The following is a 23,231-nucleotide window of genomic DNA, read 5'->3' on the forward strand; positions in this document are numbered from 1 at the left end:
GAGTCGCCATCAGAAGCGGGCGCCGGCGGGCTGCGGGAGGCCCGGGACACCAGCTGTGCGCCCCCAGGCGCTCAGGCTCAGGCACCCCCGGACGCTGCGTCAGCAGGCAGCTCCCCGACACGGGCTCAGACACTGGGGCATGGGTGCCAGCAGCCCCGGCGGTTGGGGGTCGCGGACAGGCCCCGAGGGAGGTCCCCTCCTGCACCGCGCCCAGGGGCCCCGGCTGTCTAGGCTGTACACGCAGGCCGCCCCATGTCGCAGACGTGTGACAGCCGGGGCTGCAAGCAGCTGACGACGCTGCGCCCCGCGCCTCTGACAAAACCGGGCAGCGGGTCACCGCGGAGCACGAACCAGTCCCGATGATGGCCGCGCACCAGGAATCCCGCCAACCGCCCCGACCGCCTCCGACCACATCGGCCCGTACTGCACGCTAGAAATGGGCACTGTCCCTGGACACACACAGGTAGCCACCCGCGAAGACACTAGACGTGAGGACGGGTAGTGCCCGAGAGCCCGGGACACAGGGATCCCGGGGGGCTGTCGGCGGGCGGCTCCGATGGTCTCTCTCTTCTGCTGGGATCATGACACCGGCTTTGTGGAAGCAGGACCAGAGACCCAGGGAGCTGCATCACAGTGCACGCCTGGAGCTTCCGGAGGTGAGACAGCTCCTCCCCCCCCCCCCTCCTCTGGGTCACTGAGCGTCACCTCTGGACTTACAGCCCCCAGGGCAGAGACCCTATCACCTGACTCCCCACATTCAGGCAGCAAGTGATGTCACCTCCACCTTCCAGCCACATCTGGAGGCGCTCCACACACCAGGCACCTCACTGCCAGCAGGTTCCTCTCTCCTGGGACACCCCACGGACACCTGCCACACCGGGCCCCGTGGGACACCCACGGACACCTGCCACATCAGGCCCCCCGGGACACCCATGGACACGTCACACCGTCACCCCTTGGACACCCATAGACACCTGCCACACCGGCCCCCCCAGGACACCCCATGGACACCTGCACACCGGGCTCCCTGGGACACCCCATGGACACCCCACAGACACTTGCCATGCCAGGCCCCCCCGGGACACCCCACGGACACTTGCCATGCCAGGCTCCCTGGGACACCCCATGGTCACCTGCCGCCCCGGTCCCCCTGGGACACCCCACGGACACCTGCCATTGCACATTTGTATCCAGGAACGCTCAATTCTTAAGGACGTTTCCACCCTGATGGCAAGATGGGCCCACTGACAAGTCAGGAGACCCCGGAGCTCCGCGCACACGCTCACGAGAGCTTTAAACGGCCGCTCGCTACCGAAGGAGAAGGGAGGCTCCGACAGGGTGGAAACCCCGGCCGCTAGCACCTGTGCCGGCAGCAGGTCCACGCGGCACCAGGGCGGCCCGACGCCCCTGTCCAGGTTTCCCGCACCACAGCCGAGTGGCCAGGTCCCAGGGGCCCGACCCTGCCCGGGAGGCGGTGGCTGCAAGACCCAGCATGGCCCACACCTGGGCAGGCATGTCCTCACTCAGCAGGGCATGGGGGAGCGGCTGGCGCTCGGGGGTGGGGGGGGTAGGGGGGGACTGACTTGTTCCGTTCAGGTCGACCATGAGGCCGTGCTGCACGTGCTCCTGAATCAGCTGCAGCGTCCGCTCAAATATCTCTCCCGCGCGCGCCTGCTCCACGGTGTAGGGGTCTCTCGGGTAGCGGAACAAGGCCAGCAGGTCGTTGGGGGTTCGGGGGCGGCTGCCAGGGGTCAGGAGCACACGGGGAAGACAGAAGAAACGTTTGAGGACAGAAATCAGTCTCATCCAAAAATATAATTATTGCCACTAAGTATTTCTGTAGCTACTTTTCTAGAGACGTGATGTTGCGTACCTTACTCATCCCAAGTGGAAGGCATCAAACACAACAAAACCAAAGACACTAAAAACAAACAATTAAGTCAATAGAGAAAACACAGGTCATCTGTTCCAGTTACGATGCAGAATAAAATGCTTAGGAGCTGCCAACGAGCTACGCTACGGCCTGAGGGCCTGCTCTCGGGACGAGACCTCCTAGAACGTGTGCTCTGTGGCTCCTACTCAGGGCGCGGCTCTGGGATCTGACCCCCACGACACCTGATGCCGACGCCGATTACGTCGATGCTCAAACTACAAGGTTTTCCCTCAGACGCAACAGGTCCCGGCTCTGCGCCCCCCCAGAGGCCGAGCGAGCGGAGGTGTGCACGCGCCTCCGCCCCCGCCGTACCTGTCAAACAGGTGTGTGCGGGTCGAGTTGATGGCTCTGTCCACGGTCGCAATCGCTTCCACAATTGAGGTGGCCACGAACGGGTCGCCGTTTCGACTGACGTCGGGAACTGGAAAACAGGAAGCCGTTCGTTACAAAAAACTGCCCCCGCGTGCCTCCCGTGGTAGCCTCTGCACGTGCTGTCATTTACACGTGAGGCACGCGGTCCCCGCGTCCTGTCTCGCACAGCGAAGCTGCAGTCACCCCAGGGGCCAGTTCCCAGCAGGACACACATCACAGACCTTAGTCCTGACATCACGCGATGCCCCTAAGACGACGGGAAAGGGGACACTGAAAGGGACAGGGCAGTTGTCCCGGCAGAGCGGGGCTGCAGATGCTCTGGGCAGCACGGCCGGTGGCCTGCGACCCTCGAGCTCGGTCCTTCCCGCCGAAGGCCAAACCCTCCCCGACACGGATTCCTGACATGGATCCCCGTCACCACCCCGGGTGGACCACCACCCACACACGCGGGAGCACACGTGCACACGGCTTAGCCTGCAACCCTCTGAAGCTGTGCCAGGTTTTCTTCTTTTAAAAGATTTTTTTTTTTTAATTTTTTTTTTTATTATTTATTTATGATAGTCACAGAGAGAGAGAGGCAGAGACACAGGCAGAGGGAGAAGCAGGCTCCATGCACCGGGAGCCCGACATGGGATTCGATCCCGGGTCTCCAGGATCGCGCCCCGGGCCAAAGGCAGGCGCCAAACCGCTGCGCCACCCAGGGATCCCATCTTTTAAAAGATTTTAATTAAAAAATAAATAAATAAAAAATAAAAAAATAAAAGATTTTAATTGGGCAGCCCCAGTGGCTCAGCGGTTTAGCGCCGCCTACAGCTCAGGGCGTGATCCTGGAGACCCAGGATCGAGTCCCACGTCAGGCTCCCTGCATGGAGTCTGCTTCTCCCTCTGCCTGTGTCTCTGCCTCTCTCTCTCTCCTCTCTGTGTATTCTCATGAATAAATAAATAAAATCTTAAAAAAAAAGATTTTAATTTATTTATTTGAGAGAGAGCACGAGTGGGCGGAGAGGGAGAAGCAGGCCCCCCACTGAGCAGGGAGCCCCACGCGGGACTCGATCCCAGGACCCCAAGAGCGTGACCTGAGCTGACGGCAGGCGCCCCACCACTGTGCCCCCGGGGTGCCCCTGTTCCTCACTTCCTACTCCCGTCTTTCCTGTCCCTGAATACCACAGCTTCCGAACAAAATACCCCCACCTGGCCAATCGGCCGCGGCCGGTGCCCACGGCACCAGGGACGCACTCGGCCAGCGGCTGCACGGCCCTCCCTCGGCTCGCCGCCTTTCCACGGAATTTGGCGCCACTGAAAAGACCTAGAGCAATGCTTCTCACTTGGCCTGGGGATATGCTTCCTCCCCCCGGGATACACTGCGTTCCCCCCTCCCCCAGGATACACTGCCTCCCCCCCCTCCGCCAGGATACACTTCTTCCAGACTGGGATACACTGCCTCCCACCTGGGATATCCTTCCTCCCGTGTGGGATATCCTTCCTCCCACCTGGGAAATCCCTCCTCCCACCTGGGATACATATACTTCCTCCGCCTGGGGTGTCCCTCCTGCCGACTCCTCACACCTCCGAGCCATCCTTTGCAGGGTCAGGCTCATTCTCTGTCCTCGTCTGACCCACAGGTCCCCAGACCTGACTGGTCCCCACTCTGGCGTCCCGACACCCACTCTTCCTTGGTCCACTTAGGGGGGTGTGGCCACTTCCTCGTCCCGCCAGAGCCGTCGGGGCCCAGCTGCCAGCCGCCTACCTGCCCAAGGCTGCCCCTGGGCGATCCCGTCGGTGCCATGGTCACCCGCCAGCCCTGACCTGTGGACACAGAAGTCGACACCCCCTCCCTGCCGGGTCTGCCCTGCTCTGTCAGCCAGGTTGGCAGCCACGGCGGCGGCCCGTGGGATCTGCGGCCAGTCACTGGGCTCGCTGCCTCCTCGCACCCGTCCCTACGGCCGGTGCCACTGCTGAGCAAAGCAGACCACCCACGGACTTCCCATGTACATGGAATAAGAACCAAAGGACAGCGTGGCCAGCAAGGCCCCAGACCGGCCGGCCTCCCCGGGGCCACCCCGGGCCTCCTGGTTTTCGACGCATCCAACCTCAGGCTCCGCAGTGGCCGCTGCACGTGGCTCGGCTTCTCAGAATTTGCTGGGGTGGGTGGTCCTCTCCGGGGGCCTCCCCCCAACCCCACGCTCCCGGCTGGAACCTACTGGTGGCTCTGCTGCTCCTCGTCCCTGCGCCACCAGCATCTCCACGCTGAGCGGGAAGGGGCTGCCTAACGCGACCCTCGGGTGCACCCCGACACTGGGCACCCTGCACAGAGCCCGGTGCAGCCGCCCCTGCGCACTCTGCAAACCCGACCCTCTCACCGCTGCCGGTGAGCCGCTCCAGCGTCTGAACCATTCACCCGCCCGCGCACCACGTGGCCCAACAGCATTTCCTCATGTAGAAACTCCCACTTGGTTTGTCTCCAACGGAGCCAAATTTACTAAGGTGTACAACCTAATATTTTTATGCCAAGTGGTAGACAAATGAATCAGATGATTTTACACATTTTTGTGACTGATATTTCATTATTACAAACAACTTGGATGTGTTTTTCTCTAAATGATAATCACAAAAATAATTTGAAAATATATACCTACCTACCTATCTATCTTTACAAAAAATACAGGAAATTCACCCAAATGTCAATGGTGGTTATTTCTTGGAAGCAGGATCATGGATAGGAGATTATTTTTAAATCTCATATGTAAGTAATTTGTATCAAAGTAATATTTTTTTGGTATCAAAAATTGTAACTGAAAAAACTAATATCACAGAACTCATCAATCTAATTTTACATCCATTTCACACACCATATACAATGAAAAAATGGTATTTTTCCCTTTAAAACCCCCCTAAACCAGGCTCCCAGCTATTCCTCTATGGCTCCCATTTGGTAAGCACCCACGGGCTTCAGGCACCGGCGGGTGCTGGGCACACAAGCCCACCAGACCCCGTCCCACCTGCGGGCGCTTGAGTGGGAAAGGCAGCCACACACACGGCCCAAGTGAAGGATGTGGACGCTCAGGCCGGGCCGCCCAGGATGGCACAGGGGAAGCTGGACGGGATGGGATGGGTGTGAGATGTGAGTCTGGGTCAAATCTGAGACTGTGGGCTTCACCCCGGAGCCACGGCCCACAAGGAGGTATTTGGGACACATCATGGGACCCGCAGTTTGAGGAAGGTGGTGGCCGTGTGTGGACGGAACGGGGGAACGGGGCCGGCAAGGGGCAGACGCAGCGGCTGAATCGGGTCCAGGGCAGGGGACGGCCCCCGATGGAGGACACTGGTCCTGGGAAGACACATGGCCCCATCCAGAACGAGAGCGAGCACAGCAAAGCGGCACCGGCTCTTAAAGCAATGGCCACATCGGCTCGGCACGCCAGACGGTGACCCGACCACACGCTGTCCCATCTGAATGGGTCTGGGTGACAGCCGTGCCAACCACCGAATCCCCAACCAAGGAGGGCCCACAGAGCCTTCAGTCTCAGGGCGGCAGCGAGAGGGGGCGGCTGCCCGAGGGCGTGATGCCGGCCAGGCAGCAACCCTCTCGGGGCCCTGGCGACCCCCTGCCCCCTGCAACCAGGGACACGCCGCCTTCCGAGAATCCGACAGCGGGTATGGACGTGCCCTGGGCCACGTGCTCCCCTGCTGCCTGAGCCCACGCTGCGAGCGTCCCCGCCGGCCCGCGAACTCACCGCTCACGCTGAGCACCATGCTGACAGACGCCTGGCCGATAGTGTTCCTCGCCACGCACTCGTAACGGCCTGCATCCGCGGTCCCGACGTCGTGGATCGTCAGGAACCCCTCGGGGCTAATGTGAAATTTCCCACTTTCCGTCACCTGAACCCCATCCTGGAGTGAAGCAGAACAGAAAGGATGCCAGGAATTAGGCAGGAAGCAGGAGCTGTTCTACTTGGGGGCGGAGGGACCACCGTGAGCACCGCACAGGTGCGCGGGGCCCAGACACTCCGCTCGAATCTGTGCAAAACTGCAGAGAAGGGGGGATTCACTCCAGTTTACTGAAACTCGTCTTCAACTCTTGCAAAAGATCCAAAAAGATGAAGACAGAGAGGGAGGTCCTTGGATTCTGCAGGACCAGCGGTGGGGGCCCAGAAAAGGAAACCCCCTGGGGGACCTGCATGATGGCGGGAGAAGGCACAGAGCGTGGGCACCCGGTATTGCAGCAGGGCCCTGGCCAAGGTCTCCCGGGACACAGGACACCCGAGCCACAGGGGCGGAGGGCAGGCGATGTGCCCGGCTGAGGATGGGCAGGAGCACAGCCACGGGGCCAGCGGGGCGGCCACGCAGGGTCCCGGCATAGGGCAGCTGAGAGCTGGCGGGTGGGGGGTAAGCGGCCCCCAGGATGCAGGTCTCTGGGGAGGGCCCCCTGCCGTGGGCCCCCTGCCCTCCACGGACACACACCCCAGTGACACCCTAGATACTAATGGCCAAAAACTGCAACGCAATTTAGTCTTGGGCTTCACAGGAGCAACGCAGAGAACTACGATAACCATAGAAAACCTTCTCTACTGACGATGGGGCCATGGATCTAACCAGAGGGTTTGCTTTGCTTTTGTCACTGAGAGAACAAGAAAAGGAGAGCGTTCCGGTCCATTTCCTTCCCGTTTTGCTACTAAGGGTCGCACAGCATCGGGGCTACAGTGCGTGGTTTTCTCCACGGGGACCCTGCATGGGAGCGGCAAGCTGGGGGCTGCTCCCACCCCGCGCCGCGGCCTGCGCCCCGGTACCTTGTTCCAGGTGATGGCGGGCTCGGGCTCGCCCTGGGAGCTGCAGGGCAGCTGCACGTTGCTGCCCACGTCCACCGTCATGTCACTGGGAATGCTGGCAAACACCGGTGTGACTGCAAGGCAAGGAGGGCCAGCTGACCGGGGGGAGGACCTGGATCCTCGTCACTTGAGCCACAAAGCTTCAGAAGGGCATGGCCCCTCGTCCTCAGCCAGGGCAGGCCCAGGGCACTCCTGGCCAGCACGAGGTCCCCCCCGCTGCTTTCAGCTGTGTCAACACGGAGAAAGGGGGCAGAGGGGACGGGCCCTGGGGAGAGGCTGGCGTGAGGCCGGGAGATGCACACTTAGGAGAAAAGCTGGTCTCACCTGGGGGTCGAGGGGCCTGGCCTTTCAGAGACCCCCCACATTCCCACACAACAGGCACCCCCAGCCCTGCCCAGCAGGGAGCAAGAAGGGCGGGCCGAGCACCCAGAGCCAGTGCAGCAGCCTAGGGAACAGGACACCCAGCCAGGCCCCAGCCATCAGGGGAGGACCCTCCCCAAGCACCGGGGGAGGCCCTGCGAACCTCAGCTCTCCCTGCCTCAGGTGCCCCGTGTGGAGATGACCGTCGGGGGCTCCCAGAAATGACACAGGGAAGATGGGGTTGAAGGCTCATAGGACAGCCGGGCAAGATGGGATCTCTGGGACATGGTCAGGGTCTGTCCACAGGCCAGCGGCCGCCAGACCCGGCACCCGGCACCGAGCGTCCCAGAGAGGACCGCAGAGCCATCCCGCCTGACAGGGAATCAGTTGGCCCCGGGGAACACGGACGAGTCGGCCTTGTCAGAGCTCAGCACGAGCGTGGTCACGGGCTGAGGTGGAGGGATTCCATGCAGGACGCGCACCCGGGGCCCAGGTGCTAGGGACAGGTGTTCAGAGGAGAGCGGCGCTGGTCACGGGCAGGGAGGTGGCGCCGGCGGCAGGGGGCCTGCCCTTCCCCGCAGCGGGTCTACACGCCCGGAAGCACGTACCCCTGGGCTGCACGGTCAGGTGGGCCACGGCCCTCTGGGAGCCGATGATGTTGACGGCCTGGCACTCGTACTGGCCCTGGTCGTGCAGCGCGACGCCGGAGATCCTGAGCGTTCCCGACGAGAGGACGAGGTGCCTCCTGTCCACGGACAGCTGGCTCCCTGAAAGGCACGGGGCACCGGTGCGATGGGGCGCGGGCGGCACCCGGGAAAGCCAGTGGAGCAGAACGATCTTGGAGCGAGCAGAGCGACAGGACCGACCGGTGCCAACCGAGCCACATTCCAGCACAAGTGGTGTGTGGCCGGCTCGGGACAGGGCGCCCCCGCCTCCGACGAACTCCCCAGAAGCAGGGAAGAGATGAAACGTGGGGAGGGGGTACAGGGAGCTCAGGGGCGTCGGCCCAAGGACAACTCGCTGGGGAGGGGTCGGGGGCCACAGGTTCCTAACACCCGCAACACCCGGGGAAGGTGCAGGCACCTGCCCCTGGACGAGCCCCTCCTGCCCGGGCACAGGGTGGTGGGACCTCAGGTGCTTGCTCCTCCGGCACGAAGGCAGGGAGCTGCCCTCCGGGGCAAGGCTGGGCTTCGCGGCAGGTCCTCGAGGTCAACCCCGGACCAAGCCCTGAGGCCACCTCCACACCCCCCCCACCTCCCAGCCAGGCCACTGGTGCCCGGGGCACGTCTGCGTAGTCATCAAGTCATTGGCTAGCAGTCCCGCAGCTGAAGTGGGGGGGGCGCCAAGGAATCAGGGGGATCGGCCATCTAACCTCGGATGGAGAGACGGCATCACAGCCCCAGAGAACGAAGCAACAGCGAGCTTCTAGAAACCCATGCTTTGACGGTTTCCGGAAAGTTCTACGCTACCTGCTATTAGATTTCATCAAGATGCTCCTTAAGTGATTCGAGGTATGACAGGGACTCTGGAGCAGAGCGCAGCAGAAGGCGGGACAGTGTGCTTGTGCAGCGCGGTAGCCGTGGCCCCACACCCGGGTCCCCGGGGCCGGGGCAGGGGAAGGGCAGATGGACCTGCCTCCCGTGTGTGCAGCGCGTCCCCCGGGCGACGGCCAGCGCTCACCTCCTTTGGTCCAGGCGATGACCGGCTGCGGGTAGCCCTTGGCCTCACACTGGAAATCCACCGTCTGGCCCTCGATGACCGCTCTGTCCTCAGGGGTCACGGTGAACTGGGGGAGAGCTTCGCAAGGAAACACAGAAACATCTCAGAGACGGTTTGGGGTAGAAATGCGGTAAGGCAGCGTCCCTGTCTGTGCTCCCTGTAGAGGCCAGGGCACCAAGACAGGCCACCAGCCACGCTGCAGGCGGAGGGTCTGCGAGCAGGGGGACAAGATAGGGAAGGGCATGAAAACATCAAGAGCATCATCCTGTCGGGGTCTCTGCTAACCAGGCAGCTGCGGGCCACCCGGCACAAGGGCACAGGAGGCACAGAGCATGCAGAGGGTGCAGAGGGCACAGAGGGCGCAGGGGGCACAGAGGGCAGAGGGGTCACAGAGCGTGCAGAGGGTGTAGAGGGCGCAGAGGGCATAGAGGGCACAGAGGGCATAGAGGGCGCAGAGGGTGCAGAGGGCACAGAGGGCGCAGAGGGTGCATAGGGCATAGAGGGTGCAGAGGGTGCAGAGGGTGTGGGGGGCATAGAAGGTGCAGAGGGTGTAGAGGGCACAGTGGACGCAGGAGGCACAGAGGTTGTAGAGCGTACAGAGGGCGCAGAGGATGCAGAGGGCATAGAGGGTGCAGAGGGCACAGAGAGTGCAGAGGGTGCAGGGGGCACAAAGGTTGTAGAGCATGCAGAGGGCACAGAGGGCGCAGAGGGTGCAGAGGGCATAGAGGGTGCAGAGGGTGTATAGGGCACAGAGGGTGCAGAGGGTGCGGGGGGCACAGAAGTAGAGCGTGCAGAGGGTGCAGAGGGCACAGTGGGCACAGAGGGCACCCCAGCCGCCCCAGGCAGGGAGGGGAACCCAAGGCAGGTGGCTTAGAGTCACAAAGCACAGCTGCAGGGGACCGGAGGGGCCCGTTAACTGCCGGCTGACGCCGCACGGCCCAGGTGCACACAGAGTCCACCCATACAGATGTACTGACTGGGTGACAGGAGTGCGTGTCACGTGTGCAGAGAAAGGCCGCAGGGGGGACTCCGGGCAGAGTGCTCACGAGGCGGCGTCCCTGCAGGCAGACCGGGCCGGCGGAGGCACAAGGACGGAAGCGCCGGTTTCCCTGCGTTTTGCCCTATATTGTCGTGGAGCCTCCACGCAAACGCCCCACTTGGCAATTTCTAAACTACTAAACCCACTAATGGGGCGGTTGGGACATTCGGAGATTCACGGCTGAGGCCTCACAGTGACAGGCTCTCTCAGCGTCCTGCGTCCACAGCTGTCCTCGGGGAGCTGTGAGATGAAGGCCAGACTCCCCGACCTCACGCACCCGAGGGTCAGCTAAGGGTGCGGACGCCAGGCCCCGAGACGCAAGTCCATCCACTCAGAAGAGACCTTCCCCCCCCAACGCAGGGGAGACGTCAGCCGTGGGAAGGGTGCAGGGAAATGAAGCCGTGGGGCGGGGGCGGCGGGGACGGCACGTGGGCGGGGAGGGGCGCCCTGACCCACCCTGGACGATGATCAGAGCCGTGGCGTGGATGCTCTCCACACTGTTGGAGGCGAAGCACGTGTACTCGCCGCTGTCGTCCTGCAGGACGTTCTGTATGAAAAGGCCGCCCGAGGGGGTGATGCTCACGCGAGGGTCCTCGGGCAGGGGCGTGCGGTCCCCTTTGGTCCAGGTGATCCGCGGCGGAGGGTGGCCCGTGGCGCTGCACTCCAGGGTGACACTCTCCCCGACCAGCACCTCCGTGTTCTGTGGCTGGATTACAAAAGCGGGTCGAGCTGTCACAACGAAACACAAGTTCTGGGTTAATTTCCTCCAGGTTAGCAGCCGCGTTTTGCTTGGGTTTTTCCATCTTCTTTCCATCTATTGCCCTTCAAAGGAGTAAAGCAAACACAGTTTAATCAGCACGCTCTCTCCGTCGTCTTTCTCGTTTAAAAAAACAATGTGCGGGCAGTGAGGACGCGCGTGCCTGGGTCCGGACGGTCAGCGCCTGAAAGGCGGCCAGGCCACGTCCTCTTGCAGCGTGGACTGAGCCCCCAGAGGCGGCCCCGCCTTCTTTATCCTAAGGACCTCGGTCAGTCCAGCCAAACCTCACTAGAGGTCCTTACTTGCAGAAGTCACCGTGTTTAAACTGTATTTAGAACCTAGGAAAATGACCCATCTGCCCCACGAAAACAAAAATGCAAATTTAAGCTGCGCTATCTGAATCCAGAAGAGAAATCCACGCCCGGAGCAGTGTGTTTTGTGAGAGATTCTGTGCACAACAGAACTCATGGGCCGGTGGCACCAAGTGCACGGCTACGGGACGCTCATGGCACACGGGCACGCACCCCCGGGCCCGACGGCACTCCCAGGACTGTACGAGCCCGGGGAGCAATGTACGGACCCACATAGGGTGGGGTTTTGCTTGTTTTTTTTTTTTGCGTTCCTGTGATGTTTTTATTCAGGCCAGAACACGCTTCTCCCCGATTCCAGAATCCAAAAATGCTCCAAAAATAAAACCCTTTTTCATAACTTATTTGTAAACCTGGGCGTATCCGGCACGGGGTGTTTATGGTGTGTGCGTATGTCACGTCCTGCCAACGTCCACGCGGATCGCGGCAGGCGCCCACCACAGGGTGGAACCCGGGACCCCGCACAGCACGGGCCAGCGAAACAGGTTCCGCACCCAGGGACCCCGCTGGAATTCCCCAAGTTTCAGAATTCCAAACGGTATCAGGCCCGAGAGGTCCAGAGGAAGGGACATGGACCTATAATAGCAAAGGACGTGGGGACAGCCTCAGGTGTTCCTGCTAAAGAGCCGGGACCACCGGATGGGTGACGTGTCCAACTCTGGAAGGGGAAGAGCGAGAGAAGCCGACACGAGGAGCGGTCAGGCAGGCAGGTGCCCAGGGACGCTGGCGGTCACTGGGGCGCGGGGATGCAGGAGGAAGCCGGTGGGTGGGGACAGAAGCAGGAAGACACACTTGCGCGTCGGTCACGTGGGTCAACGTTCACGCTCCATCCCCACGTGCCTAAGGAGCAGCAGGTGACGGAAACGCAGAAACGACCCTAACGTTAGCAATTCCGGAGGAGCGCAGGCTGCAGATGAGGCCACCGCGCAGACGCGAGCCCCAAAGTCAAATGCACGGGGCGGCCACGTGCTCCCGCCGCCGCCATGCGCCAAGCGCTTCAGGCACACACGCAGAGGCAAGGCCGGCCTGCACGACCATCACACGCAGGCCGGGTGGGCCGCCCCGAGCCGCCCCCAGTGACACAGCTAAAGCCGCAGGGGGTGGGAGACCCAAGCCCTCAGGCTTGCTTGGCCCTGCGTGGCGCTAAGGAAGCGGTGCTGGTGGAGGGGCAGACGCGCAGGGAGAGGGCGATTCGGGAGCGGGAAAGACGCTGCGGCCCCAAGTCGGTGTCCCACCCGCGGAAGCAGCCGACCTCGGCCTGCTGTGCAGACACGGGTGACTTGGGCTCCGGAAACCTAAGAACGCGTGCAAGGTGCCCGGGGACTTCCCCTGGCCGGTGGACGGTAATTATTGCAAAGCTTGGAACGGGCTGGATCAACTTGCAAATAAATCTAAGGCGACCGCTGGCGGCAGCGAACGCAAACGGGCCCCCTCTAAGGAAAAGTCAGTCTGAGGGTTTTCACACAGCAGAGCAAAGGTCAAGGGTCACCTAGGGCCACACCTGCAGAGCGCGGGCCGAGGGCGCGTGGCGGCCTGGCACACGTGCATCCCCCCGGCGTCCCTCCCGCGTCCCTACCCGGCCAGGCGCAGGGGGACGGCGGTTCTGGAGGAGCCCTCGCGCGCCATCCTCTGCACGTACCTGGAGACCCAAAGTACCTGAGGGTGACTTCCTGTGTTTTCACCTGCCCGGCCACGTTCTTGGCCATGCACTGGTAGATGCCCTGGTCGGTCTCCTGCGTGTTTTGGATCATCAAAGTCCCGTCGTCCAGCAAGTTGAGGCGGGAATCCGTCTTCATGCTCAACTCGTTACTACAAAGGCACAAGTCAGGAGGCTCGGGGTCGTAAGGCACGAGGACACGCCTGACCCCGCGGGAGGGCACCCACACCCGGCCTTGCCAGGAACCAGTCCTGCCTCCGGGCTCCGGCCGGCTCAGCATCTCTAGGAAGGGTGCTGACCCGCTGCGTCTCTAATTCGTCCGTTTATTACTCACATGTGCAATCTGTGAGATTTTTAAGTTTTAAAGCAGTTCTCTTCCCAAAGGGGATAAAGGAACATAGTGGGGAAAATTCAAAGGAGACATTTTCCTTGGTTTCTGGCAAGTTCATTCAAAATAATGAGGCAGGCCCAGAGGGGAGGCAGATCTAGAGGGGAGTCTGACTTGCAGGGGAGGCCGACCCAGCAGGTTAACCTAACTCTCAGGGGATGCTGACCCTCAGGGGAGGCTGACCCTCAGGGGAGGCCGACCCAGCAGGTGAGGCTGACACTCAGGTGAGGCTGACCCAGCAGGTGAGGCCAACCCAGCAGATGAAGCTGACCCAGCAGGTGAGGCTGACCCAGCAGGTGAGGCTGACCCAGCAGGTGAGGCTGACCCTCAGGGGAGGCCAACCCAGCAGGTGAGGCCAACCCAGCAGGTGAGGCCAACCCAGCAGGTGAAGCCGACCCAACAGGTGAAGCTGACCCAGCAGGTGAGGCTGACCCTCAGGGGAGGCCAACCAGGAGGTAGCTGATGGGGAAGGAGAGCTGGCACCAGACCTGAGGCCCGGGGCTTTCGGGCTTTCACTGCGCCACGTTTGGCCGTGACATTTTAATTCCCGGTATTAACGTGTTTATTTATGAAAGCAAATGTGAAGGACTCAGCCGAATCTAAGCTTTTCTGCCTTTTAAATACATGCTTATTCCTCCTGTGTTAACACTGGGTATTAAATCTGGATAACCCCAGAGTCACCCGGAATGCATTATCTGAAAGCTGGGACAGCTTGTGTCACGACCCCACAGCGCTGAGCCGGGTCATGGGGACAAACCGAGGCAGGAACGCGTCTTCCCTCCTGCCCAGACGGCGCCCGATGCCAAGCACCCTGCTGGGCGAACGCTGCTGGGCTGGGTGCCCCGTGCTGGGAGGGACGAGGGCTCGGGGGGCATCTGGGCTCCTGGCTCCTGTCCTCCTTGCCGTCATCATGACCAAACTCGGCCCTGAGCTCAGAGGGGAGGCCCGAGACCACAGAGCGGCGGGTGCCCGTGCTGTCCCCGTGAGAACGTGCACAAGAGCGAGGACAAGGGGCTTTCACGCCGTTTCTTTCCAAGGAGTTGGTTCTCCCCATACACCTCCAAGTGTCCTCGTCCACACGGGGCTTCGGGGGGACTGACTCCGGAGCACCCTGCTCCCACCCCTCTGACCCCCCCACACCCAAAATGCTTGTGGATGGGCGGGGAGAGCCCTGCGCAAAGGAGACGCGCAGGAGCTAAGGACGCCGTGTTTGCCCGACGGGCGTCCCTGGACGCTGTTCCCCCGGGAGGACCCTCCTCACCCAGGGGCCGCTCCCAGCGTCCCAGCGGCGAGCCCCAGTGACCAGCCCCGCCTGGTTCCCGCAACAGATGCAGGCGGGCGAGGAGCCCAGACTCCCTCCCAGTCCTCACCCCCAGCGGGGGGGCAGCACGCACCCCTTAGGGTCCAGAAGATGCAGAACATGCTCTCCCTTGGACCTCTCCCTCCACAGCAGAGAAAGAACTGTGGAGGGGGTTCACGGGTGTGGGGGGATCTGAAGGGGTCAGAGGGGTCTGCAGGTGGGGGGGGGCCACAGGTGTTGGGGGGTCCGTAAGTGTTGGAGGGGTGTCCGCAGGTGTCAGGGGGGGTGCACAGGTGTCGGAGGGTCCTTGGTGTCAGAGGGGTCCACAGGTGTTAGGGGGGTGCACAGGTGTTGGAGGGGTCTGCAGATGTCGGAGGGGTGCCTGCAAGTGTTGGGGGGGGTGTACAGGTATTGGAGGGTCCACAGGTGTCGGGAGAGTCATAGGTGTCAAGGGGATCACAGGTATCAGGGGTCTGCAAATGTCGGGGGGTGCACAGGTATCAGGGGTCCGGAGGTGTGTACATGTGTCGGGGTGTCCAGAGGTGTGGGGGGTGTACAGGTGTTGGCAAGGTGTGCAGGTGTTGGGGGGGTCTGCACGTGAGGGAGTTGTGTACAGGTGTTGGGGAGGTGCACAGGTGTCGGGGGGTTCTTAGATGTCAGACGGGTCCACAGGTGTCAGGAGAGTCACAGGTGTCGAGGGGTCACAGGCGTCAGGGGTCCGCAGGTGTCGGGAGTGTGTGCATGGTGGAGCCAGCGGGCACCCGGGTGGACGGCGAGCATCCGTGGCAGCCCGCCCCGTGCCCACTTACTTGTTTCGCAGCCAGATGATCTCGGGCTTGGGGTTGCCTTCTGCTCTGCACGTGAAGAACACGGTGTTCCCCGAGGTGACGTCCGCGTCCTGGGGCTCTGATGTGATGCGAGGCCTTTCTGCACCGAGGAGGAAACGCAGACCTGAGTCTTAAACCGACCCGGCAAAGCACAGAGGCACCCAAACCAAACCCCTCCCGTTCAAGAGAACATCCCAAGCAGACATAAACTCCACCCCAAACGTTCCCACGAGGACGCACGGGCTTCTCCGCGGACACAGACCTCTGCCGCTGGGAGCCTGGGTGGCGACAAGCACTGGGCCAGGCCCCGCCGTCCGCCCACCCTCAAGAGGGCGAGGCCCCTGTGCACACCGCACCTACACCGTTAGTCGTCTCCACGGAACCCAAGAGCGGAAAACAATGCTTTTCAGCGACGGCCACCCCGAGGGCCGCAAGCTGTTGGGTCCTCGGGGGGGGGTCCCCTCCCACGGCCCCGCGGCCACACCAGGTGCCTCCTCCAGTCGGGCTTCCAGCGCCCGTGACTCCATCTCTAACGCTAATAACCGACGCTTTAGAGAAACTCCACTGGCGGCCCCCACAGTGCTGCCGCCAGGACGCCGAGCAGGACCCTGGGCGCGGTCAGCAAGCGTCTGTCCGGCCGTCGGACTCGGCCCCTTTGCTGCGAGTGATTCCCCGCATTCCCTGTGGGCACGGGCGGCGGGCACCAAGCCCCACCAGCCCCGCCCCACGCCACCAGAGCCCTGCCCAGCGGCGGCCACAGGCACGGGGGCCTGGACGGGCGGGAGGCGTAGCGTGTCGTCCACTTGGCTAATTTTGCGGGGAAGCCTGGCGACAAAGGCCCAGGAACCCGAGAGCTGCTCGACGAGGAGCGTCCTTGTCCGGTCCCCCCGAGGCGGGGTCAGGGGCCAGCGACCCCGAGGACAGGAAGGGCCGCGTACGTGCCGCGCCCTGCGGTGGCCACACTGGTCCAGGGGACGCGGCGGCGCTCACTCACCACAGTCCAGCTCTTCGGGGGTGATGGTGGCCACCGAGCGCCCCTGGATGCGGCGCGGATATTCACAGGTGGCTGCTGCCTGCGCATTCCCCGACTTGGCGTAGGTTTTGAGCAGATCCGCCAGCCACAGGATCTCACAGTCGCAGTGAAGTGCGTTGGAGTCCAGTCGCCTGACAGACGGAAGACGGTGAGGCGCGGGCACCGGCAGGTGGGACCCCGCACGCCCGCCGCGCAGGACAGAAGGCCGCGTCCGGGCGGGACGGCGCCGTGAGTCTGCAGGCGGCGGTGGAGGGGGCCGGGCGACCCCACCTGCCGCCGCAGCCCGGCCTCTCCGGCCCGTCTCCGCGGCCCCCGCGCCCCCATCACGGGAGCGCTCCCCCGAGCGACCTTCCCACCGTGCAGCTTAGTCTGGCCGCTGACGGCGTTAACCCGAAGGCCCCCGAGCAGCGACGGAAGCCGCTGACTTCACCCGAGTTTGCCTGGGACCTGGGCTTCCCAGCCCCACTCTCCCGTCCCTGGCACACGGGACGATCGCCAGCCCGGGCCGAGGAGCAGCCCACGGGCAGGCGGCGGGTACCTGCTGCCACCGGCCCTGACGGCATCTACCCTATAAGAACAAAGTCCTCGCAATAAGAGAAGCAAGATGTGTAGAGGCCTCGGGAAATCCGAGCCCGGTTTGCTTAATGTCTCGCTGCGTTAAGCTGAACACCGGGGACAGCAGAGTCCTCTCTGCATGTCACTCCCAGCCCAGAGAGACGCGACGTGGGATTAGAAATTAATTGGAAGAACTTAGACTTTGGGAAAAGTCCCGGTCGCCTCTAACAGGGTCGACGCAGGTCAGCGGGGCTCCCGGCGTGTGCGTGGACGGCTCGGAGCCCCTGCCCCCACCCGCCCCCCGGGGAGTGACCCGCACCCGCAGCCCGGCCGGGGACCTGGGGACCCGGGGCCACACGGCGGCGATCGGGGCTGCGCCGAGCACACACTCACAGTCTTTTCATGGATTCCAAGTGATCGAATGTTCCCGGAACCAAATGTGTGATTCGGTTGTTATGTAAGAATCTGTCGAAAGAGACAATACGACAAACCGAGTTTATAAACCGCGTCTCACGTGCGTAGAAGAGACCATCAACAGTCAGATAAACCAGCTGTTAGCAGGCAGCTCGGCGGCTGCACGGTTGATCTCAGTGAATCTGAGACCGTCACTTAGGAAAGAACTTGGGCTTCTTTTCTATTTTATCCCTATTCCCAAAGCGGCGGCGGTCAGCCCCGCCTCTGGACCGTGAGACACGGAGCGGAGACCGCGCACCGCGCGACGTCGGGTGTCTGGACTGACAGCGGCCTCCTCTCGCCCGCACAACCTGAGGGGGCGGCGGGAAACCCAACTTACAGCCTCTCCAGCTTCGGCAAGTGTTGGAACGACTCTGGGTCGAGAGTTTCTATCTGATTAAAGTGCAGGTACCTAGAAGAGCGTACAAGGAAAAAGGGAGAGAAAACAAAGAACCAGGTTTTAAACACTTTCACTCTGCACAGGTCTAGATGTTTTGCTCAAAAAAATGCTTCCTAAGTCATTCCAAATGCGTACGTCTGGAACTCTCTAGATGCCCTACATTTGGGGGAAACCAGTGAAATCACCAAACACCAAGATTAAAAATACAACGGGCGAGTGGTGGACGGGGCGTCGCGATGCTGACCCAGTCCCTGCACGCCCTGCATGCCCAGGCCTCGCCGCGTGTCCCTGCCTCCGTGTGGTGCCCAGGAGGGGCCAAGTCCACACAACCCTCCTGACGGCACGGACGTGAGAACGTGAACCTCCGTTCTAATCTTCCGACCTCTCCGCGACCTCAGGGGAGGCTGGACTCCCACTGGGACCTGAGGCTGTGCAGACAGTTAAACAGCGAGGACCACGAGTCTCCTCAAATGTGCGCCCGTTCCACGGAACGTCCCGCATCCACTCTTCTTCTGCTGTCTCCTTGCTTTTCCACAATTTGCACATTTTTTTGGTACAACTAATTTCTTCTCATTTTCCTGAATACTAACTGCTCCTCTCACTTTGAAAAAATTGGCGTTTCTTTCCCCTAAAGCAAAACGCCGGCTGCAGACTTGGCCATGTGTGGCGGCCGGGTGCTCTGCAGCAGGCCCCCCACCCACGGAGAGGACACGCCACTGTCCGCCGGGAGGTGCCCCCAGGCCCTGCAGGGCCACGAGGACAGGACACCCACAGATCCCGAGGTCCTCAGACCCAGACGCCAGAAGGTGGTCTCGAGACGCAGCCCGAGGCCTTTAGAGACCTTCCCTGATGGTGGCAGCACCGTGACCAAGGTCACCACGTTCCGTTGTCCTTCCCTGCCCCCTGCTCCCCTTCCGCCCCCCGGCCCAGCTCCCCAGGAGGGCGCCACAGTGACCCCGTGTCGGGGAGGTCGCACAGCTCAGGTCAGAGCCCCCCACGGTCAGGACCCCCGACCCGACCCTCCCTTCCCCTCCCCTCCCCTCCGGGGCGGGAAGCCTGCAAGTAGGGCGACCGGGGAACAGCAGGAATGTCCAATGGGGAGCTGCACAGGGGTGGTTGGGGAGACCCCGTTAGTGGGCAGGTGAGCCTGGGGAGGTGCCCGGGGAGGAGGGAGGGTGGCCGACGACCTGCCTGTCCTCATCCTCATCCGCTGCCCGGACTCAAGTGGAGCCCGCCGCCAGGCCCAGAGACCTCGCAGCCCCCGGCCACCTGGGTGCCCCACGCCCTCCCAGGCCCCAAGGAGGCCCCGGGCCCCAGCTCCAATCCGCACCCTATGCTGGTGTCACGTGTGCTCCTCGCGGCCTGCCTCTGGACGGGGAGGAGGGGCCCCCGGGCAGGGGGAACCCCGCAGGGGCCACCCCCCACCACAGTGCCGTGCACAACCCCAGAAACAGCCTCATCTCCACACGCGGCGCCCTCCCTGCAGGCGGGGGCCGGTCCTAAGTGTCTCTGTGTCCCGTCGGACCCTCGCGACATCCACAGAAGGGGAGCCACGTCTCGTGCAGGGACCCCCTAACTAAGCACCCAACCCGGGGTTCCAAAGACATCCTGACCAGATCTGCCGTCCCCGGGACGGTCGCTCAGAAGTAGTGCTTCCCCCAGACTCGGCCTCCTTCCTTAAAAATGAGTTGACTCTCCTCCCGTCGGGGGGGGGGGGGCGGTAGGGGGCACCACCTGCTTCTAGGGTTTTCGGCATGTGCAAATGGGACCTGGCTTCCCAGGTGTCGGCGATGGCGACCTCACGGCCCCCGCCCCCAGAGGAACGTGTCCGATGCGGGCACTCAGTCCTCAAGAGCTCTCGTCTGCCTGGATGTCTTCCAGACACTTCCCTGGGTTCCTGCACGCCCTGTGCTCTGCGCCTCCTCTCTGGGGCGAAGATCACACGAATCCGACACACCGCTTGCTGCGCCCCACACACCACGAGGTGGGCAGCGTGGGTCACACCCGAGTAAACACACTCTTGATGCAGGAGCCTCGGGTAAGCCCCTCAGCACCCGGTTTCGGGGTGAGCCCCCACCCCAGCTCTGCCGCTGGGCGTCCGGAGAGGCCCCCGCGCCCGCCCACCCGCCCGCGGGGAGACGCGCAGACCCACGGACAGCTGCCGCCCAAGGCCACAGGGCCGCGTCACAGCCACAAGCCCTGTCGGGCCTGTGACGACAGCCGAGCGGCCGGCCCGACTCCCCAGAACCATTTCAGCTCAGTGGGAAGTAACGGGCCCAACCGAGCAGGACAAACCCCTTCTACCGGGAATCCTACTTAAAAAGGAACACGCAGGCTGCGCAGCAACACTGGACCCCGTAGGCGGCCAGAGAAACAGCACCCAACGCGTGCTAAGTAGGAACACGTGGGAGAAAGTGCCTTTTTTTTCTCCAGAATAAGGACATAAAGGCAGACAGTCAACTGGAACGCGTGCAGAGTCACAGACAGGAAACGGCCCCGCTGGGCCCGCGCTGGCCCGGGTAGCCCACCCCGAGGCCCCTCCGCGCCCAGAGACTGTCCCTGCTGCCAGCGGGCGCAGCGTGGCGGCCTGGGCCCCTCGGTCTCGCTGTCGCTGCCCCGAGTGAGGACCCGGGGCCGCCGCCCACCGCGGGTGGAGGGCTCGGTCGGACCGGCTCCCCCCGGCATGCACGCGTCCCTACGTCCCCGTTAGTACAGACATGCATCGTGCAAACAGCACACTTAGTGCACCTTCCCTGCAGGAGGCAAAGGGCAGGTGACATCCCAGACAGTCAACACACAGAGGGACACTTACAGTTGTTCTAGAGAGGCAAGTCCCTTAAATGCTTGCCTGTCAATTGCCTGGATCTCATTCTTGTACAGATAGCTGAAACAAGAAACGGAGGCGAATTAGCACACACGCGACAGGCCGGGACTTCACACGGACAGAGGAATCACGCGGACACGTGCAGAGACTTTAAATTAAGGGCTGTGTGAGGGGACGAGCACCATGTCCGGGCGGCAGTGCGGTGCCCCAGGCGGAGGCCCCCCGCCGGCCCCCCAAAGGAAGAAGTCTCCAAACCGGAGGTCGCCCGACCACCGCCGCGTCCTCCCAAAACCCGCAGGTTCTTGGAGTGCGGCTCGTGACCTGTGACCATGCACCTGCTTCAAAGCTGGAAGGGAACAGAACCGCTTCCCCCACACGCGTGTGTGACGGGCACGGGTCACAAGGTCCTGCATCCCGGTGCTTTAAGATGCCCGGAACCCAGGTGGGGAGCCGACGACACGAAGCCTAAGCGTGCCCTGAACAGCTCACCCACCAGGTCCCAGTCTTACGAAACAGAAGCAATGTCAGAGGGATCACGGACATGGCCCGCTGCCCGTTTCATCCCGTCTGCAAAAGCTAAAGGTTTTTACGTTTTTCATTGGTTGGAAATTCCAAAAGAAGACGGGTGGTGCGTGACCCAGGACAGTCATCTGAAACCTGATGTTCAGAGTCCAGAGCCGACCGGGACACGGGCCGGTGTGGCTCGTCCGGGGCCACGTGGTGCGGTCCAGCCGCCGAGGCCTCCCCAGTGGCCGCGAGGCCCCCAGACGCCCTGCCTGGTCCTGTGCAGTGTGTCGGCTCCCAAGCGAGGCCCTGACAGCCCCACGGCTCCAGGGACACGACCCAGGTGGGTACCGTCCTCAGAAGCAACACGCCTCTGCGGCAGCAGGTGTCCTGGGCCCCACAAACGTGGTGACGTCGAGGTGACGTGTGTACACACACAGAGACGTGCGCCCTTGGCGCTTCTCCCCTGCCGATGGATCCAACCCCCAGCGTCCCACCGCGTGTCCGCAGGCCCTGCCCCGCGCCCCGACCCCAGCTGGGCGTCCACCCGCGGAGCCGATCGCCTGCTCCGTCGACAGGGGCCTCGCCCCCGGGACCTGTACCCTGCGTGACTCTAGCTCAGAATTCGGTGCAGGCTTGTTGCACAGGACCGGCCACGCGGCCTCTAACCGCTGCCATCCCGCGAGGCGGCTGCCACTTCTCGGTCAGCACAAACCTGCCGCGTGACCCCCCAGGCCCCGGGCCCGCCACGGAGGCTGTGCCCGCTGGGGGGTTGGAGCCCGGCCACCCACTAGCTCGTGGCCTTGGGTACAGTGCCGACCGCTCTCCTGTGTAAAGCGGAGGGAGCGGTGGTTCCGGATCACGGGAATGAGTGAGGACGCAGGGAGGGGACGGAAGGAGGCCCTGGGGGGAGCCAGAGGGCCAGCGCCCGAGGGCCAACACCTCCTGGCCCACACGGCACACGCAGCGGGAGCGCGCGAGACCACCAAGGCCCGCGTGGACGCAGTGCGCTGCCGGGACGGGGAGCACCCTCGGCCCCAGACCACCCCACAGCGTCCACCCGGCCCAGGAGGCCTGTCCCCGACTCACGCCTTCCCACACGTCGCTGGGGCCCCAGCGCACACCCAGCACTCCGCTCCCCAAGGCGCTGACTGAGCACAAAGGCAGAAACCACCCATCTTAGAAGAGCCCTCAAACCGCGCAGCGTCCAGGTGCTGCGGGGGGCACCCTTGGCGGGGGGCCAAGGACGGGGTCAGATGGGGAAGGGGGACCCCTTCTCGCCCTGCCGCTGCGGCCGCGTCTCACCATGGCCCCTGCCCTGTCCTGCTGACCCCTGCCCGCCCTCCCCAGGGCCTGGGTGCCTTCCTCCAGGGGCTGGGCGCCCCGAGGCGGGAGCAGGTGCCTGCACGGGGAGGTCCCCGGAGGCGAGGCTTACAAACATCACTTTAAAAAAGTCCTTTTGAGTGAGAAACAAGGTATCCCAGACTATTTCACACTAAATCTGTTTGCAGATTAAAGAATACGTTGCTCTTAATTCATCCAAACCAAAGGCAAAATATAAAATAAAAAATAAAAGTAATACACACGCACACACAGAGCAGATGCTGCCTGTGAGCTCACTGGGCCTGCTTTCTCAGAAAGCAAAACCTTTCTTCTGGAACTTGTACAGCACTTAAAATTCAAAAACAAAACACCATAAATAAGTAAAAACTCAAGAATAAATAGGAGAAAGCCTTTCCCTCATTTTTAACATGAGCAACAAAGCTTAATAATGCTCACAGGTGGGGCGCCCGGGTGGCCCAGCGGGTTGAGCATCAGCCCTCAGCTTGGGTCATAGTCCCGGGGTCCTGGGATCGAGCCCCACATTGGGCTCGCTGCTCAGCGGGGATCCTGCTTCTCCTTCTCCCCGCCCCCAC

General features: G+C 62.6%; 1 protein-coding gene and 1 long non-coding RNA gene across 2 annotated transcripts in view; one reads left to right on the plus strand and one right to left on the minus strand.

Moving 5' to 3' along the window:
• Window positions 1-23,231, minus strand: part of PXDN (peroxidasin) — a 73,062-nt gene that overhangs the window by 15,698 nt on the left and 34,133 nt on the right. The window contains exons 4-16 of the mRNA XM_038560657.1: window positions 20,800-20,871; window positions 17,928-17,999; window positions 17,528-17,599; window positions 16,541-16,710; window positions 15,529-15,646; window positions 13,014-13,183; window positions 10,706-10,978; window positions 9,172-9,288; window positions 8,100-8,258; window positions 7,093-7,205; window positions 6,040-6,196; window positions 2,246-2,354; window positions 1,584-1,741 (exon numbers count right to left, since the gene is read on the minus strand). Of these exons, the coding sequence (XP_038416585.1) occupies window positions 1,584-1,741; window positions 2,246-2,354; window positions 6,040-6,196; window positions 7,093-7,205; window positions 8,100-8,258; window positions 9,172-9,288; window positions 10,706-10,978; window positions 13,014-13,183; window positions 15,529-15,646; window positions 16,541-16,710; window positions 17,528-17,599; window positions 17,928-17,999; window positions 20,800-20,871 (1,760 nt within the window). The remainder of the gene's footprint in view (window positions 1-1,583; window positions 1,742-2,245; window positions 2,355-6,039; window positions 6,197-7,092; window positions 7,206-8,099; window positions 8,259-9,171; window positions 9,289-10,705; window positions 10,979-13,013; window positions 13,184-15,528; window positions 15,647-16,540; window positions 16,711-17,527; window positions 17,600-17,927; window positions 18,000-20,799; window positions 20,872-23,231) is intronic.
• LOC119869718 lies at window positions 138-1,550 on the plus strand. Its single transcript, XR_005371957.1, has 3 exons — window positions 138-463; window positions 606-656; window positions 762-1,550. It is a non-coding gene; the product is annotated as an uncharacterized LOC119869718 (long non-coding RNA).

This window comes from Canis lupus, chromosome 17 (assembly GCF_011100685.1).
Source record: "Canis lupus familiaris isolate Mischka breed German Shepherd chromosome 17, alternate assembly UU_Cfam_GSD_1.0, whole genome shotgun sequence".
NCBI lineage: Eukaryota > Metazoa > Chordata > Mammalia > Carnivora > Canidae > Canis > Canis lupus.